Source organism: Rattus norvegicus, chromosome 7 (genome assembly GCF_036323735.1).
Source record: "Rattus norvegicus strain BN/NHsdMcwi chromosome 7, GRCr8, whole genome shotgun sequence".
Taxonomy (NCBI): domain Eukaryota; kingdom Metazoa; phylum Chordata; class Mammalia; order Rodentia; family Muridae; genus Rattus; species Rattus norvegicus.
The window spans coordinates 117,232,133-117,246,546 of NC_086025.1; the positions used below are offsets into that span (position 1 = coordinate 117,232,133).

Genomic DNA, 14,414 nt, shown 5'->3' on the forward strand with positions numbered 1-14,414 from the left:
TGTTGGAACTGTTGGAGTTGGTCACTGCTGGAGACACATGTCAAGCTTGCAGGACACATTCACCGAGCCTCAGGGCTGGCTAGACCATCGATCTGCTTGGCTGTCCACTGCCTCCAGGTGTTCGACAACAGACTGCCACATCCTGTGGATGGAGCAGCTCCAGGTCCTCAGCCTGTTCAGTGAGGGACAGCCACTATTGGACTACCCAGCCTATGCCATGTAAGCCAATCTAGTGTCTCCCCTTTTGATGTGTATCTATGCTGCTGGTTCTGGCACCTGTGGAGAACCTGAGCTAACGCACCAGACAAGGGCTCGGCCATTGAGCCACACCACAGCCCCTGCACTGAATCTTGGAGAGCCTCCTTCTCACCTCCATGAGGCAGACCAGGAAATGAGGCTATCTTGGGGGTTATCTTTCCTCAGTGCCATCCTGCAGGTTAGCATTCCTCTTTCTTTTTGTTTGTTTGTTTGTTTGTTTTTGAGACATTTTCTCTGTATAGCCCTGGCTGTCCTCTGTAGACCAGGCTAGCCTTGAACTCACAGAGATCCACCACCTTCTGCCTTTTCGAGTGCTAGGATTTAATGTGTGCCACCACTGCTCACGTGTTCCTATTACACGTGTTCCTATTACTGCTTACGTGTAACCTCTGGGACAAACACATGGAAAGCTTGTGAGGCACAGGAAGGAAGCTCAGATGACCTCCATGAAGAGAAACTTCATGAGTAGTTTCTCTGTACCCAGCCCTGTGTATGGCCATCTGTGTAGATGGCCACGTGGCTTTGCTTGGGCCTCCCATTTATCACTGTGAAGATAAATGCTGTACCAGGCTGCCCTAGGCTGCCCTCATAGGCCCTGCTCTAGACCACACTTGCCTCCAGTGGTGGTTTCCTAGGTGCTTTGGTTGCCCGACCTTCAGCAGTCCAGAGCAAGCTTACACCCCAAAGCTCAGCACCCCTCAATTCTCTCCACAACCATTCATCATCCCTCCTTCCACCAAAACACTGTTCTCAAGATCGGTGGGAGGGGAGAGCAGAGCCTCTCATTTTGCAGGCAAGTGATATGTATGTAGCAGGAGAAGGGCAAACAAATTCAGATACCTACGTGAGAGTATTTATCGGGCAGGGCAAAAGCACTTGTCTTTTTCACTTTCTTTATTGGTGGAGGGGGTTCTGAGAGTCAGGGAGGCACAATTAAAGGAGCCTGCTTGTAGATCCTTTAAAAGCCAGGGGAGAGTCTCTTCAGGGATTGCCACAGAAGACCATGTGCCAAGTTAGTGACTCATTGCTCACCTATAAAATATTCAAAAAAGCATGAAGTGTATTCGCGGCTTCAATTGCCTGGTTTGCAAGAGGAAAATGCAGAGGGCTTTGCTGCTAAATGCAAATGTGGGCTGTCTCAGATGCTTCTAGAGTAGTTTCGATGAGAGGCTGTTGGTCTCTACCGCTCGCTCCTGAGAAGTCCCCCCACGGCTCGCTCACGGTGGGAGAGTGCTGAGGCAGTTTGAAGATCCCAGGCTGTCTTGGTTATCTTCTCATGCACTTAGCCTTTCCAGTGAAAAATCACAGACGGCTCTCCTGCCAAATCGCTAAATTAGCAAACAGATTAAATAACATGGCTCGGAACGCCAAGTTTAGAGGTTCTGATTACAGGAGGCTCCGGAATGCCACCCCGAGGTGCAGAGAGGTTGCTTCCACGGTGTAATCTGGGGAGTCAAGCATTTTCCTCATCAGCAAATCCATTGGCTCTGCCTGTCCCCTCTCGACACACTTCTCATGCTGCCAGAATTGCTTGGAGGCTTGGAGGTAAGCAATGTGAACATCTCAGGGTGTCAGATTTCCACCACTAGAGGTTCCTTCCCTCTCCCCAAACCTTTAAAAGCTGTTTGTATAAAATGCATATATTTTTGGAACATTTTAGTCACAGGAAACAGAAACACGATGAACTTCGAAGGTGTGGTGGGGTGCGATGGTTTGGATGTGCAGTCTTCCCACATTAATGGTGATCCTTAAGCCCCCTCCCATGGGCCTAGAGAGAGATGGCTCAGTGGTTAAGAGCACTGACTGCTCTTCCAGAGGTCCTGAGTTCAATTCCCAGCCACCACATGGTGGCTCACAACCATCTGTAGTGGGATCTGATGCCCTCTTCTGGTGTGACTGAAAACAGCTACAGTGTACTTATATATAATAAATGAATAAATCTTAAAAAAAAAAAAAAGGAAAGAAGAAAAAAAGACATGCCAACAGTGGGACATACCTGGGTGACTTCTCCCTTGTGTGTATACACCTGTGAGATTCTCTCCTGGGCCAAGCTAGGGAATGTGTGTCCAGCAGAGCTCACTGGCGCTCCCACCCGCACCCCACCCTCACCGCCGTGCCCTGTCACCACCTTAGTGGAGAATGGAGACAACCTGCTTTTACTTGCTAGTGAGGTGTTCATGCAGGCAGAGCTCTTTTGTATGCACTTAGCTTCTTGTTGTCTATCAGGATACAAATGTGGCCTGATGTAAGAAGTATGGCTCCACCACTGTGGACTCTAACCCTCTGGAACCAGAAGCCCAGATAAACTCTTTTCTAAGTTGCTTTGGTCATGCTGTTTTTTTTACAGCAACAGAAAAGCAGCTAATATATCCTGTCACTGAGCCCCGGCCCCAGCCCAGTCTTGGCATATTGTTCAGTGATATAGCACGGTGTGCAAACATTGGCTGGCTGCCCATCCCCCCTGACCTCCAATCGCTATGTGTTCTGCTTATGCTGAAGTTTGGGGCTGGGTGAGAGGTGCTAGTGTTCGAAACATCCTGGGATTCCTTTTCTTATAGCCAAGCTCTCTTCTGACTCCAGAGAGAGCACTCCAGACCGTGGGCCATCTGTGTGTATTGCTCTGCGACTCTGGGTTTATGGGGAAGGTATCAGGAAGGTAGGTGGCTGAGGTTTGGTAGAGACCACACAGTGTGGAGCCCAGCGCGGGGCCACTGTGCAGTCAGAGCTCCGAAAGTGTGTGTTCCTGTCCTTCGCTCCACTTATGGATAGGGACCCGGCATCTCTGGAAACCACAGATCAAAAGCCAGTCAAGTGGATTCTATGACAGGAGCAGCTGTGCCTAACCCGATTTTCCTAATTATCCTCTAAATGGGGTGCATCCTCGGAGCCACGAGGGCTGTGCGTGCTGCATACTAAGAAGCCGAAGATCGTGTCTGCGGAGATGGGAGCGAGGTCCTTATTTCTGCTTCCCTTTAGGTCCTCTCTTTAGGCAAGATTAGTGTTTATGTTGGCTGAAGTCTGGCATTTTGGAAAGTCTTCCTTGGACCACACCACACAGATAGACAAACCAGCCAGGAGGGAGAGCTTGAGGGTCAAGAGGGGGAAGTTAGGCCAACACTTTTCCTTTCTCTCTATAAAGAAAATGCAGATTAAACTCTAGCCATCAAAGTGTGCATGAGTGTGTGTGTGTGTGTGTGTGCACTTGTGTGTGGAACATGTGTGTGTGTGTGTGTGTGTGCACTTGTGTGTGGAACATGTGTGTGTGTGTGTGTGTGTGTGTGTGTGTGTGCATGTACATGTGGAGGCCAGAGAACCTCAGGTACCATTCCTCAGGGCCCCATCCATCTTTTAAAACATTTAATTTTTTTTCTTACACTCACACACACACACACACACACACACACACACACACACACACACATCGCCTTAAGAGATTATAAGCTGCCTTGTGGATGCTGGGAACCAACTTAGATCTTCTGCAAGGTGCTCTTTTTTGGTAATGTTGTTGTTTTTGTTTTTGTTTTGTGTTTTGAGACAGGGTTTCTCTGTTTAGCCCCGTCTGTCCTTGAACTCATAGAGATCCATCTGCCTCTGCCTTCCACATGCTGGGATGAAAGGGATACAGCAAGTGCTCTTAACCACTGCACTGTCTCTGTAGCCCATCCATCTGTCTGTTTTGTTTGTTAAAGGAGGGTCTCCCACTGGCACGAGGGCTTGCTGATTCCTCTAGACAGGCTGGGCAGTGAGCCTGTGGGGCTGAAGTGTCTTTGCCTCCTCAGGGCTGGGATTACAAATGTGCACCTCCACACACAGCTTTGGATACGGATGTGGCGGGTGGGGGAGTTGAACTCAGGTCCTCATGTTCCTGTAGCAAGCCATCTCCTCAGCCTCCAAGACTGATTTCTAATGCTGTCAGTGGCATTTATGGGCTGAAAATCCATTTTTAACCACTGCAGGACTCTCAAATCATCTTCCAAACTGCACTGACTAGAACACCACCTTATCCTGTGCAAGCGGTGCATGAAGAATTGGGTGAGCGCACAGCTCTCAGCCTGAGACCAGGAAAGGTGTCCCTCACCAGGGAAGGATACTACAAACTTCACCAAGAAGCAGGTATTACAGACTTGCCTTTAACATTGGATTCTGGTTTCTGCAACTCAGATGCAACTCAAACTCTGGTTTCTACTGTCCTGTATAGCATGTGTCAGTTTTCCTGACAACAAATATCCCCTGTCTGTGGCTTCTCTTCTTGAAAAACAGGGGCCCCTGTCAGGAGCTCAGAGTCTGAAGCTCCTTTGTGATGTATGGCATTTTAAAAATCAGGAGTAGGGTTGGAGAGATGGCTCAGCTGCTGAGAGTGCATACTGCTTCTCTTAGTTACTTTTCTATTGCTAGAACAAAACACTACGACCAAGGCAACATATTTATTTATTTATTATTTATTATTTATTTATTTATTTATTTATTTATCTATATTTTATGTGCATTGGTGTTTTGCCTGCATGTATGTCTGTGTGAGGGTGTTGGGGTCCCCTAGAACTGGAGTTACAGACAGCTGTGAGCTATCATGTGGATGCTGGGAATTGAACCTGGGTCCTCTGGAAGAGCAGCCAATGCACTTAACTGCTGAGCCATTTCTGACTAAGGCAACTTATAAAAGAAAACATAATTTAGGGCTTATAGTTCAGAGGAGCATGGCAGCATACAGACAGGCATGATGTCCAGGCATCTGATTTGCAAGCATGAGACAGACACAGGGAGAGACAGAGACAGAGAGAAAGACAGAGAGACAGAGAGAGACAGAGAGAGAGAGAAATAGGAGGAGGAGGAGAAGAGGAAGAGGAGAAGGAGGAGAGGAAGACAACTAAGTGTAATGACATGGGAGTTCAAAGTCAGATTCTAGTGATACACTTCTTTTAACAAGGCCACACCTCCTCATCCTTCCCAAACAGTTCCAACTGAGGTCCAAGCATTCAAATATGTGAGTCCCGTGGGGGCCATTTTTATTTGAACCACCACGCTGTTGTTGTAGAGACCTGAGTTTGGTTCCCAGTACTCACACCAGCGATAACTCCAGCTACGGGGAATCCATACTCCTGGGTTCTGAGGCACCTGAGCACATGTGTACAAGCCTACACAGACACTCACACATAGATGTAATTAAGAGTAAAATAAATCTTTTTTAAAGGCAGGATTTGATTTGCCTCTACAGTATTCAGAGTAGAAACTAACAAAGGAATTTGAGACTTCTGTGTGCTTGCTGATCTCGGATTAAATAGTCACATGAATTTCTGAGTCAATACCTCCCCACCCCCGCCCTGTGCCCACGGCCCCACAGGTGCCCAGGACAGCATCTGATGCCTGAGTTCAGTACCTCGGCTTTACCCTACCAGGATCAAGACAGCTCTCTTCCATTTTCTTTCTGGTTCCCAGTTCCTTCTCCTTCGTTCCGTCCTGGTCAGTGATCCTCCATTTAGAGTTCTGGGGCCTCCCAAAACAGCATGCATGTCTTGTGGGAGCTGCTCTAGTGGATTCCTAGAAGCCATGGGAGCTGGGGATACATGGCGGCTTGCTTCCAGCTCTCAGTCCCAAAGTCTCTGTCCTGATCATATGTGTCTCCATCTCACAGGTAACTCCATTTTGATCATTCAGTGTTCTCCCAGCTTGTTAGCAACATCCAAATTCTATCTTGAGTTGGAGAAACTTTCAAGACCTTCCTGTCCCTAACCCTGACATACATTCTGTGGGGATTTGCCAGTATTCTCTGAAGTTCCCTTCTCCCTGTCCCCCTTCCCTCTGACATGCCCTTGTCATCTATGTTAGCTGCTTTCCCTGTTACAAATGCACCTTAAGGAAGGATTCATTTTGGCTTGCAATTTGAGGGTGCAAATCGGATTGGGGAAGGCATGGGTCTACTCAGGTCACTTTCTCCTCTCTCTCTCTCTCTCTCTCTCTCTCTCTCTCTCTCTCTGTGTGTGTGTGTGTGTGTGTGTGTGTGTGTGTGTGTGTGTGTGTGTGTGTGTGAAATTTACTGGAGTGGCTTGCAGGCTGTGGTCCAGCTAGTCCAACAATGGCTGTCTACCAAGTGCAAGAATCCAGCACTTGTTCAGTCCCTGAGGCTGGATGTCTCAGTTGCTTTTCAATATAGACCGGAATCTGGAAGAAGTGGGCTTTGCCATCGAGAGCCAGGGCAAGCAGGCAAAGAGCAAAAACTTCCTTCTCCGTCCATTGTATAGGCTGCCAGCAGAAGGTCTGGTCCAGATTAAAGGTGGATCTTCCCACCACAAAAGATCTGGATTTAGGATGGGGGTTGTCCCTCCTCAGATGATTTAATTCCTCACAGGTGTTCCCAGCGGCCAGCTAGGTTTTAGTTATTAACTCTAGATGTAGTCAGATTAACAACCGAGAATAGCCATCACACCTTTTTATTCACTTTGGAGCCTGGCTCCTGGGGTGCTGCTGCCCACCATCGAGACAGGGTGTTGTCTGTCCCTCCCTCCTCAACCTAAAAGAGATAGATCATCCTCTGGGCACACCCAGAGCTCTGTTTCCAAGGTGATGGGAGTTCTCATCAGGTTGACAATCAACCATCGCGTGGGGTGCAGGAGTTTGCATTTCTGAGATTTCCGGCATCCTGGGGTCTCCGGCTCCCCCATGGTTAAGAGGGAAGGCAACCTTAGCACTGAGGAGTAGGCCAGGGAAAGCCTGTGCTGCCAGGAGGAGGGTGGCTTCGTAGAGATAAGGGAAGCCAGGAACTGGGCCAGGGTGTGAGTTTTCTTCCTATCCTACTGGAGGGAGGTGACTCTTTTATCTTGGTCTGTGGAAACTGTTCCTCCCTCACAACTCTCTCTTCCCTATTTCTTCCTAAACCTTGGCCCTCTCCGACCCTTCTTCTCCTCCTGGGATCCCCACTGGCCCCAACCCACCCTTGGGCACCCCATTCTCCAGGACAAATTCCAAGGTGAGACCAGGGGCATCTCAGCTGATGGGCCAGCTTGGCTACATCCTTTCGGCCAACGTAAAGTGAATATTTCCTGCGTTGAACCGAAATCGCTCAGCAGAGGGAGTGAGGCTCTGAGCCAGTACAAAGGGAGAAGGAAGAAACACTCGCCCTCCGCGCCTTCCCCCCGCCCCCGCCCCCACCCTGACTCCCCATGATTAGGTGCTGCATACAGCTTTACCCTCGCCCGGGCCCTGATAGCTCCTATCTCTGTTGAGCCATGCATCCACCCTTCGCCTGGAGCCACAGGCCATTTGGCTTTTCCTCTGCCTACACCTCAGTTCTCATACTGCCTCTACCCCGCAGCGTCTCTAGAAACCCAATTACTTCGCACCTAGTAAACCCCCCTGTCTGGTCCCACCCTTGTTCAGCACCTACTGTTCCCAAATCAGCAGCAATCAATTTTGTGCAACACAAAGCTGACCATCATGACTGTGAGTCTGGTGTCCTTCCCTGGGCCTGTGCTCTTCCTCCAGGTACCTATACTGTCCCTCCCTGATTCTTCCAGCCCTTGGCTCCCATGGAAGCCTTTGGCTGAGTTTGCCTTGTATGAAGCTATTGTCCTGCAAAGGCACCCACTACACCCCCCAAGCATCGACTCAAGGGATGCCCTAGTCCTGCGCCAAGATCCTGGCAGAGACTCAACATCAGACCGTACATGTTTGAGGGACTAATTGATTCTGGGCTTCCAGCACGGTGAGGCCGCACAAAAGGGGGCCGGTCGTGCCTGGCACTACGCGCAGGGTCCCGCTGTTTGGCCGGCGGGGAGCTCAGCTGCAGCACCGGGACCTCGGGGTCAGTAGGCAGGGGCGGGGAAGCCGCGGCCGCGCCCTCCTGGCCACTCCCCGGCCGGCGGTGGGTGGTGCGCACTCGCTTATGTCCTCCGCGCTACCACGATCGCCCACCCCGCGGGCCCCCAAGATGAAGAAGGACGAGTCTTTCTTGGGCAAGTTGGGCGGCACACTGGCAAGGAAGAAGAAGACCAGGGAGGGTGAGTGTGGTCCCCGCGTCCCTTTGGCGCCAGCGGGGTGCCAGCGGTGTCCCCCATGCGTCCGCTCTCAGCCCGCCTCGGCGGCGCCAATGAGCCCTCCCGTCGCGTTCAGGCTGAGCGACCTTTGGGGCAGGCCGGTCCCTGTCCCTACGACCTTTGCGGTACTGGCCCGGTGCCCAGGACTTGCGTCCTGCTCTGGACACAGGCCTAGCAAGCTACGGTTCCTGTGCCCATCCTTGTCGTGTGACACTCTCGTCACAGTGATTGGACACATGCTGGTTGAGAGGAAGGGCTGCTGACTGCGTGATGTCTGCAAGCATGGCTCGGTCCCTAAGCTGCGAGTCAGCGAAAGGGCCCAGAACACATAGTCCAGGAGCCAGGGAAGCCTGGAGCCAGTGCCACAGGGGGTTGGGATGGGGGAGGGGCGTGGGGGGAGGTCATGTCCCCTGTTCTGGAAAGTAATTTAAAGACGATTTTTACTTGTTAAACTTTTAAAAAACAAAACTGCAAGGGATGTAACTTCTGCGCCCTGGCCAGTGCCCTAAGGTACTGCAGTTCCCGGCCCTCCCCCTCCTTGCCGAAACACTCCTGAAGTTTCTATTGTTTTTGACCTGCAGGCTCTTGCCCTTGGGCTGAGATTCCCGGCGTTCACCAGGAATGGGAGGGGCTTGCTGAGACGGGACAGGTAGAAAGCAGCTTCAAAGACTGACTTCCTGGGGATCACCTGCTAGGGACCACCTAGTTAGGGCGCGCTGAGGGTCTCCTCCAGCCACTGGAGCCAGACTAACTCCTGGAAAGCCTGCCTGGGCCTCCAGAGACAATCCCTGCCTAGGAGGTGACTGATAATCATCCCGTGGCCCCGAAGGACCGGGTGGGCCGGGTGAGGTGGGGTGGGGAGATATGTTTACTCTTAAAAGAGCTTCCAGGCCCTAAATTAGGGGCAGACTCACTCTGGCCGTTCAAAGTATCTTGAAAGGCAGGGCATGTAGGGAAGTGCAGAGCTTGTCTGGAAGTTTGGTACAACCTACACTTTGATAGAACCCGTGAAGATACTGTGACCCCCACACCCTGCCCGGACTTGTCTTCCCAGGCCTTCAACCCCAGAATGCCCCTTTACCAAACTAGATTGTCCAGTTCCTTGCGGGCAGGCGGGCCTGGTCTTCTTCCCTAGGGTTTATCCTATGGCTTATTTCTAAGCAAATGGGCTCCTGCCTTCTCGAGTCTTCCACTGCAGACCCTTCAGGTTGGCCTGCGTCTCCATCAGGTCGCCTAAATGAGACTTACGTCATTGTCTCCCTTGGTCACCCACTGCTGTCTTTGGTTTCTCAGTGTCAACATTGTGATCCTGCCTAGAAATCCATTTTCTTCTTCTCACGAGTGAGGACAGTGGCTGACCCGAGTTCTTTCCATCACCCTGTTTGGTTTTTGTTTTTGAGCTGGTGTTTTGCTGTGTCACCAAGTCCCGGACTCAGTCCTGGATTCAACTGATCCTCCTGCCTCAGCCTTGCCTGTATCAGGAACTGCAGGTGTGTGCCACCCTTTTGTGGCCCACCATCTATGTGAATCTGATGTCCTTCAGATACCAAGGCCTTTGGGAAGTAGAAGAGAGGCTCAATCTTCCAGGGCCCTGGAATGTAAGCCTATGGCAGTCCCATGATCCTAAGCAGTAACTGTCAGAGGGCCAGGGAATGGGAGCGGCAATGTTGGGGATAAAACCAAAGAAAGAAAATCTTGTATAGAAAAGCGTGTGTAAGAGCATGGATGGTTACAGATGCTGTAACACACAGCACAGGGCTGTGCACACACAGGTACAGGGCGGAAGTCAGTTTCTTACTACTGTCTATGTTTTTATGTATCTATCATCTATGTATCTATCTATGTATCTACCACCTGTGTATCTATCATCTATGCATCTATGTGTCTACCATCTATCATTTATGTATCTATAATCGATGTCTCTATGTATCTAGTACATACGTATGTATGTATGTATGTATGTATCTATCTATCTATCTATCTATCTATCTATCTATCTATCTATCTATCTATCTCATCTATCTTTCTAAATAGATACCAACCAGACTGGCTTGGCACTTAAGAGACCTGCCTGGGCTTGCCTTCAGCGTGCTGGTATTAGCACTGCATTTTCTTGTATTTTTTGAGGCAAAGTCACTCACTCACTGAACCTGGGGCTCTTTGACTGGGATTAGCAAGCCCTGGGGTCCTCTGTCTTCACCTCCACTGACTTGAGATTCCAGGAGAGCAACACCTGGCTTTTAAAAATCACCAGTGCTGGGGACGGAACTCTGGTCCTCACAAACCCTTTGCCAACTGAGCTGCCTTCCGCACCCCTGCTACAGTTTTCCCAAAGTGGTGCTTACACGATTGGAACACAAGGGCCGCACCAGTGAGGTAATGGGGCTGGCCTGAGTTTCCAATTGTAAGTGCTTCTCTGCTTTGCTTTTGTGAGATCTTGTGTGTCCAGAAGGAGGGAGGGCCTGACCTAGTTTAAATGCATCTGCAACCCAGCAACACCTTCTCCTGCCTGCTGCTTCTGGTATTGCCATTCCATGAGTTAGCTTGGCCCTCTGCCTTGGTTCTCAAGGTTGGAGTACCTGTCACCCCTATAACCAGAAAGCCACAAATCCTAATTGGTCTCTGAGGCAGGCATGGAGGGAAGGCTTAGCCTTGGAAGGGCTGAGTAGCTTCCTTGTGGTCCTCTGGGGAGTGGAGAAGGAATGGAGGGGCTAATGTGAATACTGTGTAATGAGGTCTTGAATAATTGAGCTCTGAGAGCTGCCAATAGTTCTGCAGACCTGTTTGTTGCCTTGGCAACTGGCCCTCCTGACTGCTCTTGGCCTTGACTTTGGGCCATGGGAGCTTATGGACCGATGCCTACTAGGGAATGACCAGTGGGAGGGCACAGGGCTTCCCAGCCTGCCAGTCAGACCACTTAGTTGATTTCCTCCTTTGTTAGAAAGTCCAGGGCGGACTCTGGACATTTCCTGAGTTGAGGACATTGGAAGGGGTGAAGGGATGAATGGCCGGTGAAATTCATGGTTTGGGGTCGTATGGGCATTCGACCCCACCCTGCCTTACAGAGTGGCAGAGAGGGGAGGAACCCACTGGGACAAATGCTTTGTCCTATTCCAGGAGGTGTGGGTAAGATAAGGGGCGAGCTAGGATACCCAGCACAGGAAGTGTCTAAGAATGAACAGGGCGTGATTCAGCCCAGACATTTCGGTGTCATGGGGTGGCCCAGTCAGAAAAGGGAAGTGTGACTAACTCTGCTTGTCGGAAAACGGAAGGGAACGCCTACAACACTCAGGCCTCCCTATGGGGAGTCTGAGTTGGAGTCCTGAGAGATCAGGAGCCAATTTAACCTCTGGAGGTCAGGGTGTATGTGTGTGTATTAGGGTATGCTAGGTGCTAAGGAAAGATGCCCCATATGGGATCTGTTCTATCAATTGTGTCTGTCTGTATCTTGTCTATCTATCATCTATCTACTCTATCATCTATCTACCTGTCTATTATCTATCTATCTATCTATCTATCATCTATCTATCATGTCTATTTGTCTAATCTATCTATCATCTACCTATCATCTATCTATCTATCATCTATCAATCATCTATCTGTCTGTCTGTCTAATCTATCTATCTATCCATTTATCATTTACCTATCTGTCTATCATCTATCAATAATCTGTCTGTCTAATCTATCTATCTATCCATTTATCATCTATCTATCTGTCTATCATCTATCAATAATCTGTCTGTCTTATCTATCTATCTATCTATCATCTATCTATCTGTCTATCATCTATCAATAATCTGTCTGTCTAATCTATCTATCCATCCATCCATCCATCCATCCATCCATCCATCTGCCATCTATCTGTCTACCATCTATCTGTCTAATCTACATATGTACCCTACCTATCTATTTATCGGCATGTACTTTTGTTTCCCAGTATAATGGAGTGAAGACTGAAGATGCCCCCTCTACCTCAATTCTTCCAGGCAGTGTGGAACTTCATTTCAGTTCTAAACTAGCTTGAGAGGTTTTCATCTCAAAGCCCATAGTTGACAGTAGGGCTATTCTCACAGTAGGGCTGCTCTCACAGTGTATAAGGAAAGATCCCTGCCACTGCACTGCCTGTCTTGCCCTCCCTTCCCCAAGGTCCCAAAACTCTTGGATTTAAAAAAAAAAGATTTATTTACTAATTTATTTATATGAGTACACTGTAGCTGTCTTCAGACACACCAGGAGAGGGCACCAGATCTCATTACAGTGGTTGGGAGCCACCATGTGGTGCTGAGAATTGAACTCAGGACTTCTGGAAGAGCAGTCTCTTCAGCCCTGGATTTGTTTTTTTTTTTTTTTTTTTGAGACAGGGTTTCACTGTGTAGCATTGGCCATCCTAGAACTCTGTGGATCAGGCTGGCCTCAAACTCATGGAGATCCGACTGCCTCCACCTCCTGAGTGCTGGGTCTCCCCCACCCCCTACCCCCACCCCCGTGCCTGGCAACTCTTGGATTTTTTTTTTTTTTTAATTTTTAACCATCTCACAGTTTTGCCTTTTTTAGAGTCATGAACTGGAATCTTAGTGCTTGACTCGAGGCTTTTCATACTGACTGCCTTCACTCACTGCCCAGCTAAGTTTCCTCCCCGTGTCTATGGGCCACTATGCCTGGCTAAGAGTCCAACCTGAGGACTGGTGTATGCTAGCTGAGCACGCTACCCATTGGGCTATACCCCCAGCCCCAAACATCTGAAATTTACTCATGCTGTGAAAGAAGAAAACATAATGCAACCAACTTGTCGGATGTCCTAGGGGTGTCCTAGTAGATAGGAAAGGGGGAGGGGAAGCCAGTGTCCCCCTAGGGGAAGTGATGATCCTAGATCTGAGGGCATCAGGAAACAGGTAGCAGACAGCGGGTTGGGGACTGGGGACCACAGGAGCCAATCTGGCTCAGGTCTCCTACTCAGGACAGCAAGGTCTGGTTGGGGAAGGGGTGAGTAGATGTGGGGACTCACACACCCTACATCTTGGGGGTACACAGCTAGATTTGAGGGGCTGAGGTTCCGGCTGGAGCTAACGACCTGTTGTAGTATTGTACTGTGATAAAACCTTGACCAAAACCAACTCGAGACCAAAACCAACTCGAGGGAAGATTTTATTTGGTTTACACTTTGTGGTGGTTTGACTATGCTTGACCATGGGAAGTGGCACTGTCAGGGGTGGCCTTGCTGGAATAGGTGAGGCCTTGTTGGAGGACATGCGTCACTGTGGAGGTGGGCTTTGAGGGTTCCTAGTGCTCAAGCACAGCTCAGTGTGGAAGAGACCCTCCTCATGGCTGCCTACAAGAGTCCCTTGTTGCAGCAGCCTTTGGATCAGAATGGAGAACTCTTGGCTCTTCCAGTACCATGTCTGCCTGGAAGTTGCCCTGCTTCGCACCACAGTGATGATGGACTGAACCTCTGAGGCTATAGAGGTTTGCATTATGCTACATGTTTGCTTTTGTAAGAGTTGGTCATGGTGATTCTTCAGAGCAATGGAAACCCTAACGAAGACACCCTTCCAGGTCACAATCCACCATTGACTGAGGAGGGAGCCACAGAGGAAGGCGGCTTATAATCAGCTAGCTCATAGAGCCCTGGGCCGCCTGTCACAGTGGCTTGAGCCCTCCTGCATCAATCAACAGTCCAGACCTCTCACAGACAGCGCCACAGGTCAATCTGATCGAGGCAGTTCTTCAATTAAGGCTCTCTCTTCCCAAGAGCATCAAGGCTGACAGAGAAACCTAACCAGGGCATGTCTTAAGCTGAGAATAAAAGACGACTGTGATTAGGCAGAGGAGGAGGAGAGTGCCCAGAGAAGACCCCTCAACAAGGCCCTTTTAGGAAAGTGCAGGGGGTGCCTTGGGTCTGGGCTGTGGTTTGGCGTGGGGGAAAACGGTCAGCCACAGAGGGAGATCCTGGGGGTGCAGCAAGAATGACCTATTTGGGGGTGACATCCATTAGAGGCCTTGAAGGTCATGGTTGGGAGGCTGACTGATGTGGATGGAGGAGTCAGTTTCAGCACGGTAGGTTCAGTAGGGTGGGGAGAGAGGAGGGAGCAGGTGGATGTCAGCTCTGAGGAATGGGGGCATTGCGTTGGG

At 49.9% G+C, this 14,414-nt stretch overlaps 1 protein-coding gene across 1 annotated transcript in view; it reads left to right on the forward strand.

Moving 5' to 3' along the window:
- Positions 1–8,105: 8,105 nt before the first annotated feature.
- Positions 8,106–14,414, forward strand: part of Parvb (parvin, beta) — an 85,507-nt gene continuing 79,198 nt past the window's right edge. The window contains exon 1 of the mRNA NM_001134780.1: positions 8,106–8,249. Coding sequence (NP_001128252.1) covers positions 8,135–8,249 — 115 coding nt within the window. The 5' untranslated portion in view covers positions 8,106–8,134. The remainder of the gene's footprint in view (positions 8,250–14,414) is intronic.